We start from the raw sequence: 17,319 nt of genomic DNA, 5'->3' as shown, positions 1-17,319 counted from the left end.
AAAAATGGTCAAAAATCTGGCGACTAAAATTTTATGTTGATAAGTGCAAGATAATGCACCTGGGGCGTAAAAACCCAAGAGCAGAATATAAAATCAGTGCTACAGTCCTAACCTCAGTATCTGAGGAAAGGGATTTAGGGGTCATTATTTCAGAAGACTTAAAGGTAGGCAGACCATGTCATAGAGCAGCAGGAAATGCTAGCAGAATGCTTGGGTGTACAGGGAGAGGCATTACCAGTAGGAAGAGGGAGGTGCTCATGCCGCTCTACAGAGCACTAGTGAGACCTCATCTGGAGTATTGTGCTCAGTACTGGAGACCATATCTCCAGAAGGATATTGATACTTTGGAGAGAGTTCAGAGAAGAGCTACTAAACTAGTACATGGATTGCAGGATAAAACTTACCAGGAAAGATTAAAGGACCTTAACATGTATATATTGGAAGAAAGACGAGACAGAGGGGATATGATAGAAACTTTTAAATACATAAAGGGAATCGACACGGTAAAAGAGGAGAGAATATTTAAGAGAAGAAAAACTGCTACAAGCGGACATAGTTTTAAATTAGATGGGAAAAGGTGTAAAAGTAATATCAGGAAGTATTACTTTACTGATAGAGTAGTGGATGAATGGAATAGCCTTCCTGCAGAAGTGGTAGCTGCAAATACAGTGAAGGAGTTTAAGCATGCATGGGATAGGCATAAGGCCATCCTTCATATAAGATAGGGCCAAGGGCTATTCATAGTATTCAGTATATTGGGCAGACTAGATGGGCCAAATGGTTCTTATCTGCCGACACATTCTATGTTTCTTTAGGGTCACGAATGCAGCAGTAACTTTCCGTCTGTGGTAGTTTCTATCCTTGGAAGGGGCAATAGTCTCTGAGCATTTAGGAGACTGATTGCTTTGGGGTAAAAGCTGTTCAGCCTAGTGGTGCGGGCATGTAGGGCTCTAAGACACCTGCCAGAGGGTAGGGGAGTGAAAAGGCTGTGGCCGGGGTGAGTTGGATCCCAGCAGATAATCTTTGCCCTGTTGCTGCAACGAGTAGTGAAGATGTCATCCAGTGATGGTAACGGAGTACCAGTGATTCTTCCAGCCATTGTGATGATGCGCTTGAGGGTCTTCTTGTCCTCAGAAGAGCAGGCAGAGTACCACACTGTAATGCAGTATGTGATAACAGATTCTATGGTGCACCTGTAAAAATGGACTAGCAGCTGTTTTGGGAGTTGTGCTTTCTTCAGACTCCTCAGAAAATGAAGCCTCTGAAGGCCTTTTTTGGTTATTTCTGTTTTGTTTTTTATCCATAACAGGTCCTGACTAATATGAACTCCAAAAATCTGAAACTTTGAACTATCTCCACGTTTCCACCATTAATGCTAATGGAAAGGTGTCCCTTTTGTTTCTTCTTCCTAAAATCCAGAATCTGCTCCTTTGTTTTCTTGGTATTGAGTATGAGGTTGTTGTTCTTACTCCATCTCTCTAGGTTCGCAACCTCTTTCCTATAGGCTGTTTCATCATTGTTGGAGATTAGGCCTATTACGGTCGTGTCATCTGCAAATTTTATAATGGTATTGGTATTGTGAATAGGTTTGCAGTCATTTGTGAAGAGGGAGTAAAGGAGAGACTTGTGGTCTTTTTGTAAGAAAATCCAGTATCCAGTTGCACAGGTGTGAGCTGAGACCCAAGTTGTTCAGTTTCGTTGCCAACTTGTTGGGAGGGATGGTGTTAAAGACGGAGCTGTAATCAATGAAAAGCATCCACACATAGCTGTCTCTCTGCTCCAGGTGTGACAGTGCAGTGTGAAGGGCAAGTAAAACAGCATCCTCAGTTGACCTATGTTCTCTGTAAGCAAACTGGTATTGGTCCATGGAGGTGCAGATCTTGCTCTTCATGTGCCTGAGGACAAGTTGTTCAAAGCACTTCATACAATAGGAGTGAGAGCCAGCGGGCGATAATCACTTAAGGTCTTCACCCCAGCCTGCTTTGGAATTGAGACAATTGTGGAGGACTTCATGCAAGTGGGGACAATGGCCTACTCTAGTGAGCTGTTAAATATACTGGTAAACACTGTTTTCAGCAGTTTAGCACAGTTTTTGTGGGGATTAATGTGGCTTAAGGCCCATTCTACCTCATGTGCTCTCAGCATCAGGGAACATGATGGAGCCTCCTTCTGGGATAATTTGATGATGGGCAGCTCATTGGCAGTGTAGGGAGAGGTTGCTTTGTGGAGCTAGCTAATAGGGCCACAAAAGTCTTTTTAAGGACTGGTAAAGGTGTGCTATCGATAGGTGTGACTTACTGAGGGGTGTGATATACTTATAATATACTTTCTATGTTAGAAAGTATATTATTATAGTGCATTTGTATTGTGCAGCAGTTGTGTGTGGTTCTGCTGCGATACCGCAGCTATATAGAGGGACAAACGCTATTGGAATAACTAATTGCAACTGGTGTGATATACCTGTTGCCCCCCAAAAAACGGATTGAGGGGTGTGATATACCTATAATATACTTTCTAACATAGAAAGTATATAGTGCATTTGTATTGTGCAGCAGTTGCTGCGATACCGCAGGTATATAGAGGGACAAGCGCTATTGGAACAACTATTTGCAACGGGTGTGATATACCTGTTGCCGTCCTTCTTCATTTCTCTATATGGTTGTACCTGTATCATCATATTCTATTAGAGCTGAGCACCACCGATAGTGTCTTGGAACAAGGAGGCTGAGTTGTGGTCGATTCCAATACACCGGGGTCTAGCAGAGGACTGTCAGTGCCGCTTCACATCTCATTGTTGAAGTTGAATGTGATATACCTGTTGCCCCCCCAAAAAACTGATTGAGGGGTGCAATATACCTGCTTCCACAAAATACGGATTGAGGGGTGCGATATACCTGCTTCCACCAAATATTGATTAACCTGTTACGGACACAGGGCGTACAGGTGATCGGAACCCGGTGCCTGCTCAAATCATTGAGCAGGCACCTTGGCTAAATGCAAGGGGGGTCCTGTGACCCCCCCCCCCCCCCGTGTCGGCGATCACCGCAAACAGCCGGTCAATTCAGACCTGCGGTTTGCGGCTTTTACATGCAGGGGTGGTTGCGGGCTACTGGGCCATCGGGTCCCCGTGGGGCTGTAGGGGGGACCCGATGGCATGGAAGGCAGCGCGATGCCTTCCTGAGGCATCGGCGCTGCCTTCCCGTGAAGAGCCTGTGAGATCCAGCACAGTATTACTCATACAGCCAATAAGACCCAAAAAGTTGAAGTCCCAAAGAGGGACAAAAAAAGTAATAATAAGTTGAAAAAATAAAGTTTTCCCCCAAAAAATGTTAAAGTTTTAAGTAAAAATAAACAAAAAAGTAATTTTAAAAATTGGTAACAAACAGGGGGAAAATAAAGTATACATATTAGGTATCGCTGCGTCCGTATCGACGGGCTATATAAAGATATCACATGACCTAACCCCTCAGATGAACACCATAAAAAATAAAAACTGCTAAATAAACAATTTTTTGTCAGCTTACGTCACAAAAAGTACAACAGTAAGCGATCAAAAAGGGGTATGCACACCAAAATAGTACCAATCAGACCATCACCTCATCCCGCAAACAATTAGACCCTATCTAAGACAATCGCCTAAAAAAAAAAAAAATATGGCTCAGAATATGGAGACACTAAAACATCATTTTTTGTGTTTTAAAAAAGCTGTTACTGTGTAAAACTTAAGTAAATTTTAAAAAGTATACATATTAGGTATCTCTGCGTCCGTATCGACCAGCTCTATAAAAAGAATCACATGACCTAACCCCTCAGATGAACACCGTAGGAAAAAAAAAAACGGTGTAAAAAAAGCAATTTTTTGTCATCTTACATCACAAAAAGTGTAATAGCAAGCGATAAAGTCATATGCACCCCAAAATAGTGCTAATCAAACCGTCATCTCACCCCGCAAAAAATTAGACCCTACCTAAGATAATCGCCCAAAAACTGAAAAAAACTATGGCTCTCAGACTATAGAGACACTAAAACATGATTTTTTTTTTTGTTTAAATTAAATCTTTATTTTTATTTTATTGTGTGAAACTTACATAAATAAATAAAAATTGTATACATATTAGGTATCGCCACGTCCGTGACAACCTGGTCTATAAAAATACCACATAATCTAACCTGTCAGATGAATGTTGTAAATAACAAAAAAAAAACTGTGCCAAAACGGCTATTTCTTGTTACCTTGCCTCACAAAAAGTGTAATATAGAGCAACCAAAAATCATATGTACCCTAAACTAGTACCATAAAAACTTCCACCCTATCCGGTAGTTTCTAAAATGGGGCCACTTTTTTGGAGTTTCTACTCTAGGGGTGCATCAGGGGGGCTTCAAATGGGACATGGTGTCAAAAAAACAGTCTGCCTTCCAAAAACCGTATGGCATTCCTTTCCTTCTGCGCCCTGCTGTGTGCCAATACAGCAGTTTACGACCAAAAATGGGGTTTGTAACTTGCTTTGTAACTGGAAAAAAATATATTATAATGGAAAATCTGCCAAAAAAGTGAAATTTTGAAATTGTATCTCTATTTTCCATTAATTCTTGTGGACCACCTAAAGGGTAAATGACATTTGTAAAATCAGTTTTGAATACCTTGAGGGGTGTAGTTTCTTAGATGGGGTCACTTTTATGGAGTTTCTACTCTAGGGGTGCATCAGGGGGGCTTCAAATGGGACATGGTGTAAAAAAAAAAAAAAAAAAACAGTCCAGCAAAATCTGCCTTCCAAAAATCGTATGACATTCCTTTCCTTCTGCGCCCTGCCGTGTGCCCGTACAGCAGTTTACGACCACATATGGGGTGTTTCTGTAAACTACAGAATCAGGGCTATAAATATTGAGTTTTGATTGGCTGTTAACCCTTGCTTTGTAACCGGGAAAAAAATATAAAAATGGAAAAAAAGTGAAATTTTTCAATTGTATCTCTATTTTCCATTAATTCTTGTGGAACACCTAAAGGGTTAATGACGTTTGTAAAATCAGTTTTGAATATCTTGAGGGGGTGTAGTTTCTAGAATGGGGTCATTTTTGGGTGGTTTCTATTATGTAAGCCTCACAAAGTGACTTCAGACCTGAACTGATCCTTAAAAAGTTGGTTTTTGAAAATTTCTGAGAAATTTCAAGATTTACTTCTAAGTCTTGTGACGTCGCCCCAAAATAAAATGTCATTCCCAAAATGATCTAAACATGAAGAAGACATATAGGGAAGGTAAAGTAATAACTATTTTTGTAGGTATTACTATGTATTATAGAAGTAGAGAAAATGAAACGTGGAAATTTGCTAATTTATCAAAATTTTGGGAACCCTTTGGAATGATATGTATTTCTGCACAAATTGGTCATAAAATGTGATCTGATCTTCATCTAAGTCACAACAATAGACATGCAATATATAAAAAACAAAATGACCATATAACCAATTTCAAATGGATTTCAGATGTTATAGAATCAAAAAATCAGATTAAAAAAATCGGATAAAAATCAGATGAAATATCGCATAGGAATTGTTTGATGGAATTTTTTCGAATGGTATTCGAATATAGTTTCAAGTATCCATTTGGTATCCAAGATGTACTTGTCTATATGTCCTTGTTGATAATCCAATACAGAAAGTACATAATTGCAATATATATATTAGACCAAATTTCGACCGGTCTTTTACTACAAATATCCTTATTTTATGCACTGAAATTTCTGTTATTTTCAATAAGGCACTAAGGCTGTGCAGTTATGTCAATGGGTAACTTTCGAATTATTAATACGATTTGTCTTGCATAAGATCATAGAGTCAATTGTTCATATAAAATTAGATGGCGCTTACTGTAGAGGCGTCCCTCTCACAGTTGAGCTACTCACCCAGACCCAGAACTTTTTGTCTTTTCTTTTCGTATAGTGTGGTTATGGCGCTAAGCTGACGGCGTTCCACTGTGGTAGTAGGTAGATACGTATTGAGAAAAAGACAAGGTTGTGGAAATTGTCTTGAATAATTTCAGCTTTTTCAGATATGGACTTTTTAATCCTGCAGGATAATCTATTTGATAGTTTGGTTCCTTTAGTCCGCCAGACGCGTTTCGAGGTGACCTCACCTCAGTGTTCGTGTATTGCGGGCCGCAGCACGACCATGGGTTGCACACGTTTGTGTGCAGGAGGCCTAAGGGGATTGATATACCTGCTTCCACCAAATATTGATTGAGGCCTGCAATACACCGGCTTCCACAAAATACTGATTAGGGGGTTTGATATACCAGCTTCCACAAAATACTGATTGAGGCCTGCGATACACCTGCTTTCACTAAATACTGGTTAAGGGAATTGATATACCTGCTTCCACCAAATACTGCTCTTTTCTAGGGACTTTGGCACAGGGTCATTTTGAAAATGACAGGCAGAGGAAGAGGCAGGCCGTTCTGCAAGGGTGGTAGGGGTCGGGCAGGCGCACCAGGCCGGAGCCTAAGTGGGAAGTTGGAGAAGGTGCGTGCGATTGTCAAAGGACGCACCAGAGTTGGTTGAGTGGCCCACTCAGCCTTCCGCTTCTGCACCCTCCTCGTCCTCTGTATCTGCACCCGCCTCACTTTCTGCTGTGTGCACCCCCAAAGACACCACCACCACCATCATAGTCCCGCCACTCGAGTCAGAGGAATTATTTTCCATCCATTTCCAGACCTTACTGATGGCACAGCCATTCTTGGCATCGGTAAACGAAAAAGGAGGTAGCAACGGCCGCCACCCATCGGTTTGATGACAGTACCCAGATCAGCCCAAGGAGGGTGGTCCCCGCTGTTGCTGCCTACTCCGAGATCTCTAATGTCAGTGGTGGTGAAGGTGACGATGATGACGTGTCGATGGAGAGGAAAAGGAGGGGAACTCAGAGGGAGAGACGGAGCAGCACATAGAGAGGAGAAGGAGGAGAAGCAGGCAGAACTCGCAGTGCACAGGAGGCAAAAAGCAGACTGCAAATATATCTGGAGTGAGCCATCCACCATGCACGGTCACATCTTGCACTCCCGGGACTCCGGCTCCGCTATGTGGGCTTTTTTTTTACGTGTCAGCTGCAGACAATAGTGTTGCCATCTGCAGGCTGTGCTGTCAACACATAAGTCGTGGTAAGCCCAACACTCACCTAGGGACCACCCCCTTTAAAAAGGCACCTGGCCTCCCATCACCGAGCCCAGTGGGAGCAACGCCGTCAGAACCCACAAAGCCACAGTCCCACCACTCCACGTCCTGCCTCTTCTTCTCCTCTCTCCTCCCATTTGTCCTACACTCCAACTTCCACCGTGCCGTCATTGCGTTCATCTGGCACAAGGCAGGCTTCCGTGGCCCAAATGTTCGAGCGTAAAAAGTTGATGACGCCGGATACCGCCAACTACTGCCATATAAACTGGTGGACTCAGAGGCCTTTAGAAAATTTGCGGCCATTGGCACACCGCAATGGAAAGTCCCCGGAAGGAAAGGAAATATTTCTCCCAGAAGGGCATCCCAGAGCTATATGGCCATGTTCAGCGGCAAGTGAATATATTTCTGGCACACAGTGTCGGTGCCAAGATACATCTGACCACAGACACGTGGTCTAGCAAGCACGGGCAACGAAGGTACATAACTTTTACTGCCCACTGGGTGAACCTTCTGACAGCCATCAAGCATGTAGCCAGTGGCATCCGTGTAGATTTGGTGTTACCGCCACAGATTGCATGCAGGCTTGCCTGATGTTCTCCTCCTCCTACTCCATCCTCCATCTCCTCCTTGGCTGACCGCTGTTGTGCCTGGAAGCCAAGAGCCACACCAGTCCTGCACTGCTTTCAGCTCTGCGGTCACAGGCCGATCAGTGGCTAACCCCGCTCAATTTGGCAGTTGGTAAAGTGGTGTGAGACAACGCTGCCAATCTGCTGAGCTCGCTGAAAAAGGGCAAAATGACACATGTCCTGAAATTAGTCGTGCAGCGATTCGTTGCCAAATACTCCAGGGTCCAGGAGGTCTTGTGGCAGGCCAGGAAAATATCTGGCCATTTTAGAAGATCTTACACGGCCATGGCTCGCCTTGCTGACGTTCAGCGGTGACACCACCTGCCCATCAGACGTCTGATTTGTGACAGCCCAACGCGCTGGAACTCCACCTTGTATATGCTTAATAGGTTGCTTTAGCAGCAATGTTCTGTTAATGACTACCTGTACGAACTCTGCAGCAGGACAGGTTCTGGGGAGCTTGGTTTCTTTTCATTGTGCCAGTGGCTGCTCATGCCGCATGCAGACTTCTGCTGCCATTTGATGAGATCACCAAACTGGTCAGTCACAGCCAGGGCACCATCAGTGACATCGTACCTTACACCTTCTTTCTGGAGCGTGCATTGCGTTGTTATTGATCAAGCAGTCGAGGAGCAGGAGCTGGAAAATGAGGAAGTCGCAATGCTGAATGAATTCCTAGGGGGGGCTACTCCATCTGAGACAAGTCAGCAGGAGTCTGAAGAGGAGTCAGAGGAGGATGGTGGCTGGGGGGGATGAGGAGGAGCAAGAACAGGCTTTGAGAGGGACTTTAAACTTTTCGGAGATCCCTGGTGTTGTCCGTGGCTGAGGGAAAGGAGACCAACATTCTCCTGGGTGATGAGCAGGAGCAAGGGCGCTCCACCGCTTCCAATTTAGTGCAAATGGGGGCCTTCATGCTCCAGTGTTTGAAGAGGAACCCCGTACAAAAAGCATAAAGGGCAAGGACCAGTACAGGGTGGCAAAGTACTTAGACCCCCGGTATAAAACGCAAAATGGCGGACATGTTACCAGCATCACAGAGAGCTGTCAGAATGCAGCATCTCCAGGCCTTGCTGCGAGAGATGTTGCATTCTGCTGTTGCGGGCGCTGGCAGAGGAATTTCCACCCACAGCAAAACAGGTGCGAGTACCGATCCTACCGCGCCTGCAAGAAGAGGGCGGTTTGAAGATGTGTTGGTCACTTCGGATATGAGATCATTCTTACAGCTAACCCATCGACAGACGCCCTCCAGATCCAGCCTCAGGGAACGCCTAGACCGACAGGTATCCGACTACATCAGGTTAACGGCCGATATGGACGCTCTGAGAAGCGAGGAACCCCTGGACTTCTGGGTGTGCAGGCTTGACCTGTGGCCAGAGCTGGCACAATTTGCCATGGAACTCTTGGCTTGCCCCTCGTCGATTGTCCTGTCTGAAAGGACAATCAGCGCAGCAGGGGGGATCGTGACCGATAAGCGCACTCGCCTAGCTTACGACAGTGTGGACTACCTCACATTTCTAAAAATGAATGAGGCATGGATCTCGTAGGAATTCAACACCTGTGATGACCACGTGTAATTGAATTTCCTCATTCCAGCCCACACATATCCTCCACCACACAGAACAAAGAATGGTCCTTGTCTTATGTATATACGGCGGCATAAAAGGCCTTTTCTGTCAGGTGCATGCCTAATTTTTGGGGCCTGTACTCCATAGGCCTAAAATAAAAAAAATTCTAGGCTCCAGCAGGGCACATTTTTGAGAGTTTCCCTTTAAGATGTATAAAAATGGTCCCTGATTAAAATATATAATTTTTGTGTGAATTTTTGATTCCCCTCTGGTATGTCACTGTCTATGTTGTGGGACAATTAGTGCACTTCTAGTAAGTATTTGATGACTGCAATTATGACCTGAAGGTTTTTCAGGTTCGCCTGCCATTAAAGTGAAAGTGGCCCGCTGCGAAAGCGCTGTTCGTAAACATATGATCGCAAACGCACGTTTGAAACATCCAGGCCGATGTTTGTCCATCACTACTCCTCTGAAGCATGGGGAGGAGCGATGGCATAACCACTGTGCAGTGGTTTTCCTGCTGCAGATCGTTATTAGACAGCATGATCTGCCACCGGCAAGCGCAGATTTTTAAGCATGCTTACAAATCAGAATTGCCAGATGAACAAGCGTTTGCTCTTTCATCGGACAATCAGTGGCAGAATTACACTGCAAGATGATCGCTGACAAGAGCATTCATGCAAATTATTGGCCAGTGAAGCACAGCCTTAATAATTGGTGCCCATTTCTTGGTTTGTACAGATCAGTTTACTGCAGTTTACTCATTCTAATCCTGCCTATAATAAGGAGATATCACCTCTGTGTATAGATAAGACAGGATCCACCATACACCGTAGTAGGTGATTGTCAGAGCTTATCTAGTTTTTCCTTTTACAATGACCTCTTCAGATCTCACAGAGCATGCCCAGAAAACTCTCCCATAGAAGCCAATGAGGTCCCCTCCGACCATTGTGTCTATGGCCCATGGGACTGCTGTAAAGCAATTATATTAATGCTTTGTAAATGCTGTTAAGAACAGTCAAGGCAAGATGGCCACCCCCATAATAATGTTCAGGAATAAAATAAAAAAATCTTCAATGAGAAAATAAAAACATATTAGAAAAAAGGAGATTACTATCTGATTTTAAATGTCAGATAAAATTTTTGACACATTTCCTTTAATGTAATAGGTGGCAGAGAGAGTAAAATTCAGGAATGTGATCAGTCACCATAAAAATCTATGTCTTTAGGGTACACATAAAGATGTGAATGTTGGGAATTAGGCCTCATCCACACGTCTGTTGCCTGGCCGTTGTCGTATTTTGGCCCGCAAACAGCGGGTCCGCAATTTGCGGGCACCAGGCCGTGTGCTCTCCGCATGGAATGGAACTTGTTCTATTATTTTAACGGTGCAGACGGATCACGGACCCATTCAAGTTGAATGGGTCTCGATCTGTCCCGGCTGCCGCACAGACGTTTCCCGTGCACAGAATGGCCACACAACGGCCGTGTCATGAGGCCTTAATCTGATTGTCTTAGGTAGTGCATTCCAGAAAACTAGTGCAGCTTGGGGACAGGAGCGGCAGTTTGATATTATGGAGGATATTAATGTTAAAGTGGCCGTATACAATAGATAAAAGAAGGTTGATGGTTGATCATCAGTTGAACAAACAATGATCTGGTGAACAGTCTGTTTACACACATGGCCCTACACATTTTAGTTTATATTAGACTTTACATCTGATAAAACTGGCCATAAATGTTCAATAAAACTGGCGATGGACAAAAGATTTTTCTAGGAACGTTCTTTCAAAGAAAGCTCTTTCGTCCTTGAATGGTCTTTCTTTGAATGAAAGATCTCTTGTTTGTCTATCGGACAAAATATTAAACGCAACCGACTTCTTTTCTGACGATAATGGTCTGTCATCGGTCACGTAAAACGGTTGTTCATAGTTAAATTTTACCCAACATTTTGGTTGAAATCGTCCATTTTGGTCAACTTTAGACTAATGTGCATGGCCACCTTTAGATGACTAACAGAACAGAGGACACAGGTAGGGTGGTAGACTGAGATGAGAGAGGAGATGTTTGGTGGTGCGGCACTGTGGAGTGGGTGACAGTAATATGTATTCTAAATTGTACAGGGCGAAGGCATCATTGCAACTGTTGGACAGAAGGTTGAACCTGGCTGCTGTATTCAATCAGGATAGATTGGAAAGGTGAGAGTTTAATAAGGAAAATATTTATTTGTAATGAGTTACAGTAATTGAGAATTTTTGCCTTTTCCACAGTAAGAAAGGAGCAGGTTCTTGAGATGTTTTTGACCAAGTGATTAAATATAGTGAATAAGATCTTGGTCAGATTTAACCCCAAGGCAGTGGGCCTGCTGCCTGGGACCTATGGTAGAGCCACGGACTGAGATGGAAATATCAGATTTAGGTAGGTAAGTAGATGGTGTAAAGACACTAGTTCAGTTTTGAGTCAGTTTCAGATGGAGAGAGGACATGATGGGTACAATGGACAATCAGTGGTGTTTTATAGTAGTGCATGTGTGATGTCACTGGAAGATAAAAATTCTAGTCCATTTAATTTCTAATTTACAGAATTAGTAGGTTTTTTATTGTTTTTCACCATATTTAACGTGGTCAGTATTATATTTTGTATTGTGCTGGTACAGAAACCATAAAAAAGAAAAATGATCATATTGCTAATGTATACAAGGGGGGCTTGAGGGTCACTTATGGAATGTCAGCATTTTTAGTGTACCTCTAGGAAAAAAAAGCCCTCCTGTGGCCCTAGTGCAGATCTTGCAGGTGCATCCTGAATAATAACTTGGAGTATGGAGGACTTAACAATGAAAAATGCTGTGGCACATGTTTCCATGGCTGAAGCTTCTGAATGTCAGCTAGTCGTTGTTGCTCTGAAAACACAGGCAGCCGACCACCCTGGTTATTTTTATTTATTTTTCACTTGACAGAGAAGTTTTCCATGTGGAATCAATTCATAAAGAATATCTTAAACTGAATACTTGGCTAAATGTTGTTCTGCTGAATTCATGATGCAGAAAGTCCAAGCACTGATGACACAGGTGACAATGATGCAATCTACAGAGAGAGAACACGGAAAGAAGTACAGAGGAAGACATTTTTGTTCCTCAGAACTTGAGTTGGACATTTCTGTACCATGCCCACGCAGACAGCAGTAGAGCATTTCAATACTAATGTGATGAACGGCTTGTGCAATGCTTGGGTTTTGGACTTGTCCATATCTGTAAATGAACAAACAAAGGCTGTTTGGGGCTCAGTTTGTTCTCTTGCAAAGTTCATGGTGTCATATTCAACAACTTAACATTAATAAATATTATAAATATAAACATACTACCAATTGTGGATAAAAATGGCCGCGGTCTTTATTAAATTTGGGGGGGGGGGGGTAACCAATAAATATGACCAAAATTCATAAATCATTAACCCTTAAAATTCCAAATATATTATTAAAAGTCAATTACTGAGCAATCCTCTGTCCTCCCAGAAGGCTGGGGCGACTAACCCCCCTCCCCCATATTCAACATGACCACGACAAAAAAACGGGAGGGTCGGCGGAGGATGATCTTCTTGCTTGAAATGTTCACACGCTGACAGGCTCCGCACGGTGAATGACGTCTATGAATACCTCAAACTTCCCGCCACGGGTGGCCCATAACCAATCCACACTAAGGGATAAAAATAGCACAATGCCCAGCAACTGGACAGCAACCAATTTGGCCAATTAAACTGCTGTCCTTGCTTGCCCAGCAACTGGTTAGTGCAGTGGTTCTCAACCTTTCTAAAGCCGTGACCCCTTAATACAGTTCCTCATGTTGTGGTGACCCCGAACCATTACATTTTTTTCCATGCTACGTCATAACTAATTTTGCTACTGTTATGAATTGTAATGTAAATATCTGATATGCAGGATGTATTCATTCATAACCACAGAACTTTAGCATAAATATAAAATATTTGTAAACCAAATAAATAACTTTAAAATAAATAATAAACAACAAATACCCCCTAAAAAATAAATCAGTGGTGCGCACAGTACCCTTCAAATAAATAACTCAGTGGTGCTCACAGTACCCCCCCCCCCCCCAAAAAAAAAATATAAAAATCAGGGGTGCTCAGGGTACCCCTCAAATAATCAAATCAGTGGTGCTTCAAGTCCCCCCCAAATAAATAAATCAGAAGTGCTCAGGGTCCCCCAAATAAATAAATCAGCGGTGCTCAGGGTACCCCCAAATAAATAAATCAGTGGTGCATCAGGTTTCCCCCAAATAAATAAATCAATAGTGCTCAGGGTCCCCCAAATAAATAAATCAGCGGTGCTTCAGGTCCCCCCCAAATAAATAAATCAATGGTGCTCAGGGTCCCCCAAATAAATAAATCAGCGGTGCTTCAGGTCTGCTTAAATAAATAAATCATAAGTGCTCAGGGTCCCCCAAATAAATAAATCAGCGGTGCTTCATGTCCCCCCAAATAAATTAAGCCTTGCTCAGCCAAATAATTAAAATAAAATTAGCCAGGCTCAATTAAATCATTGGTGGCAGTGGTGCTCAGCGGCGGTGTCATTAACGAAAAAACTCGGACCTCAGCAGACAGGCGGCCCGACTTACCCGTCCAGACGTCAGGCTCCTTCAAGCACAGGCAGTGATAGGACATCACTTCCTGTGCGCGAGGATAAGGGGCCGCAAGTGATCCCCGTTTTACTGTAGTGTCAAATAGAATTTAAAGGGATTTGGGCTTTGCACTCCCCATTCATTCCTTTGGGAGCTCTGAAAATAGCCGAGTGCACTGCTCGGCTATTTCTGTCAGCCCCATACAAGTGGTTGGTGGGTGGCTGTGCATGCGCCCTCCTTCACTGCTGGCTTCGGAGCTGTCTGGAGCTAGTGAGCATTGTAGCGATGCGTGCTGACTCCAGACAGATTCCTGCGCGGCCACCGATGTTAGTGATACAGCGGTGGCCGGTTTCCCTTGGCAACGAGCAAAATTAAGGGGGCAGGAATCTTCATATATCAAACAAGGGGTGCATTACAGAAAATTTAAGGTATTTGCTAAAATGGTCATAGCGCTGTTATTGTACGCTGCAGCATTTACAGTGGGAATTCTATAGCATTTGGTGCAGTTTTTGCTGCTACAGAATTGCGGCTGATACATACTGTGGAATATCTGCTGCAGACCCGTCCCAGGTGGACATACCTTCATGCTGGATTTGCATAGGTGGTAATATTTATCTGTGCAAATTCTACCATGTAAGTAAGATTCATTAGTATAATGGGATTTTCAGAAATGAGTAATTAGGTACTTTCCTGTATGTAGTAAATTACGTCCTGAATTTACCTACCAGTAACATTGTAATTGTATTATTTTTATGCATTGCAGACCCCATGTCAATACCACCCTGAAGGCTAGCAGGTATAGTTTCTGGTTTTAATTATCAGTTTTGTTTTCCATGTTTTTCCTGTCTGTTCCTTCTCGTCACATCTATTATATACTGAATAGCAGGGGCCGGACTGACCATTCGGCATGGACCGAGGGCCTGCGGCCACTAGGGGGCCCCGGAGAGGCTCTGGTACTTTTTATTGGTTGCCAGCTTCGCCTCTCTGATCGGTGATGCTGCCACTCCCCGAGCTCTGTGCTGCCACAGTAACATCACCAAGATGGCCGCCGCCTGTTAGCCGCGGCGGCCATCTTTAACCCTGGAAGTGCCAATAACAGGCCAGGCTCTTTTTACAGGTTGCTGTCTCTCCGATAATCACCACTCTGTGTTCATCTGCACAGGCTGCCTCACACGAATGTTACTAAGATGGCCGTCGCGCGAGGGCAGCAGACGCCAACTTTAAACCTGGAAGTTCCCACAGTCCGGCCCAGGAACTATTTTTTTTACAAGTCTGCTGACGGGCCTTTCTGCTGTGCTGCAATGTGTGGTAAAAAAATCATCTTGACTGGCAGCCGTCTTTAATGTAATCGCGCATGCGCATAGGACCATACTGTCCCTGCGATACCAGACCTCTGGGTAGGGATTAGGAGCTAATAGAGCCTGCGCACTGAGGAGAGACAGAAAGGAGAGGAGGACGGCACAGCAGACTGAGTAGCTTCTTTTGTTAGTAAATTTTTTCATTATAAATGTAGTTTAATGTTTGTTTTTGTCTTTTATTATAGTCTGGCTTTTGCTTGAAGGGACAGTAACATTTTTTATTTTATTTTTAGTTATGTATGATGCTTTTTGATAATAAAAAAAAGTAAATGTAGTGGTACTATAGTGTCAGGATACTGTATATTATACTGTATATGTGGTGTCAGGATACCATATATTATATTGCATACGTGGTGTCGGTATAACGCATATTATACTGTATACGTGGTGTCAGGATACCGCATATTATACTGTACATATGGTGCTGGTATACCGTATATTTTACTGTATAAGTGATGCTATAATGTATATTATACTATATACGGGTCTGTCTTGACTTACATTGAAAGTCAATGGGGGACAGATCCGTTTTCAATTGCACCATATTGTGTCAGTGAAAAACGGATCCATCCCCATTGACTTACATTGTAAGTCAGGACGGATCCATTTGACTCTGCATTCTCAGACGGTCACTAAAACGCTGCAAGCTGCGTTTTAGTGACTGTCTAAAAAACGCAACGGAGACCAAACACAGACAAATTGATGCATTCTGAGCGGATCCTTATCCATTCAGAATGCATTAAGGCTGAACTGATCCGTTTTAGACCGCTTGTAAGAGCCCTGAAACTGATCTCACAAGCGGACCCAGAAACGCCAGTGTGAAAGTAGCCTTAGAAATATTTTCAAAATTGACTACCATGGAATGGATTTTGCAATCCCCTTGCCAGTTCACTACAACCTACTGTTCAGTGGATAAACCCCTGATCTGCGTCTGTCACCTAGCAGACCAAAGACATGCATGTTATCACAGAAAGAGCTCATATATCCAAGAGACTGTGAGGGGGCGAGATGGAGATGCAGAAGCCACTGAGCTTAATGATTAGTGAGAACCAGATAAGATAAAGGTGAAATAAAAGTTGAAGCTGTTACGTGGTAAACCTAAAAATGTAGTATAGCTAAAAAATGGAGTCAGTGATTTTCTCTGCTCCTTATCAGCCCATATCAGGGGGTTTATTCACTATGAGAACAATTCACCTAGACTACAGCCAAGCTAATGGTCTTCTATGTTAAACTATAGGGCTACATCAATTCAGATGCAATTCAAGTAATTTGAATAAACCCTGTTAGTATTTTTAATCTCCTGACTGCAGTTCACACTAAAGATTATATAAATCTATTCTGAGACTGCCAGCCAAATGTGGGTTTAAAATTACTTATAAACTCAGTAAAAGATTTATTCACGATGAGGTACATTTTTCAGAAACTGAAAGTCTAGTCGAAGGCAACCAATTTAGAAAAATTCTTCTGTGGGTTTTTCAGCCTCTGTGTTGTTTCTTGTGCACTCCAGTATTTTTTATTTCCTGTTGCTGGCTTATTATGTTATCTACAGCAGTGCAAAACCACTTATTCAGAGTCCTAGGCAACCTGTTAGGCCTCTTTCACATGGGTGAGATTTCCGCGCGGGTGCAATGCATTAAGTGAATGCATTGCACCCTCACTGAATCCGGACCCATTCATTTCTATGGGGCTGTGCACATGAGCAGTGATTTTCACTTGTGCATTGCGTCAAAATCGCAGCTTGCTCCTCTTTGTGCGTTTTCCACGCAACTCAGGCCCCATAGAAGTGAATCACATGGTCCATCACATGATCTTTTACCATGGTGATGGATCATGTGATGGACCATGTGATGAGCACAGTGATGTCACCACAGGTCCTTTTCCTACTGCACAGCAAAGATGAAGACAGAAGAGAAGCCGAGCTGCGCGAACAAGTGGATTAAGGTGAGTTAATCCACTTTTTTTTTTAACCCCCTCCA

At 43.2% G+C, this 17,319-nt stretch overlaps 1 protein-coding gene across 3 annotated transcripts in view; it reads left to right on the top strand.

Annotated features, from left to right (window-relative positions):
* The window catches only part of LOC122920535 (snake venom vascular endothelial growth factor toxin ICPP-like), an 88,360-nt gene that overhangs the window by 48,502 nt on the left and 22,539 nt on the right, over positions 1-17,319 (top strand). The window contains exons 6-7 of one of the 3 annotated variants that reach the window (XM_044270114.1): positions 11,476-11,550; positions 14,749-14,781. The exons of 1 other annotated variant lie outside the window; for it this stretch is intronic. In XM_044270114.1, coding sequence (XP_044126049.1) covers positions 11,476-11,550; positions 14,749-14,781 — 108 coding nt within the window. The remainder of the gene's footprint in view (positions 1-11,475; positions 11,551-14,748; positions 14,782-17,319) is intronic. One more of the 3 variants, XM_044270115.1, reaches the window with a different exon arrangement.

Source organism: Bufo gargarizans, chromosome 10 (assembly GCF_014858855.1).
Source record: "Bufo gargarizans isolate SCDJY-AF-19 chromosome 10, ASM1485885v1, whole genome shotgun sequence".
NCBI classification, from domain to species: Eukaryota; Metazoa; Chordata; class Amphibia; order Anura; family Bufonidae; genus Bufo; species Bufo gargarizans.
This window is presented reverse-complemented; position numbering and strand designations above follow the sequence as displayed.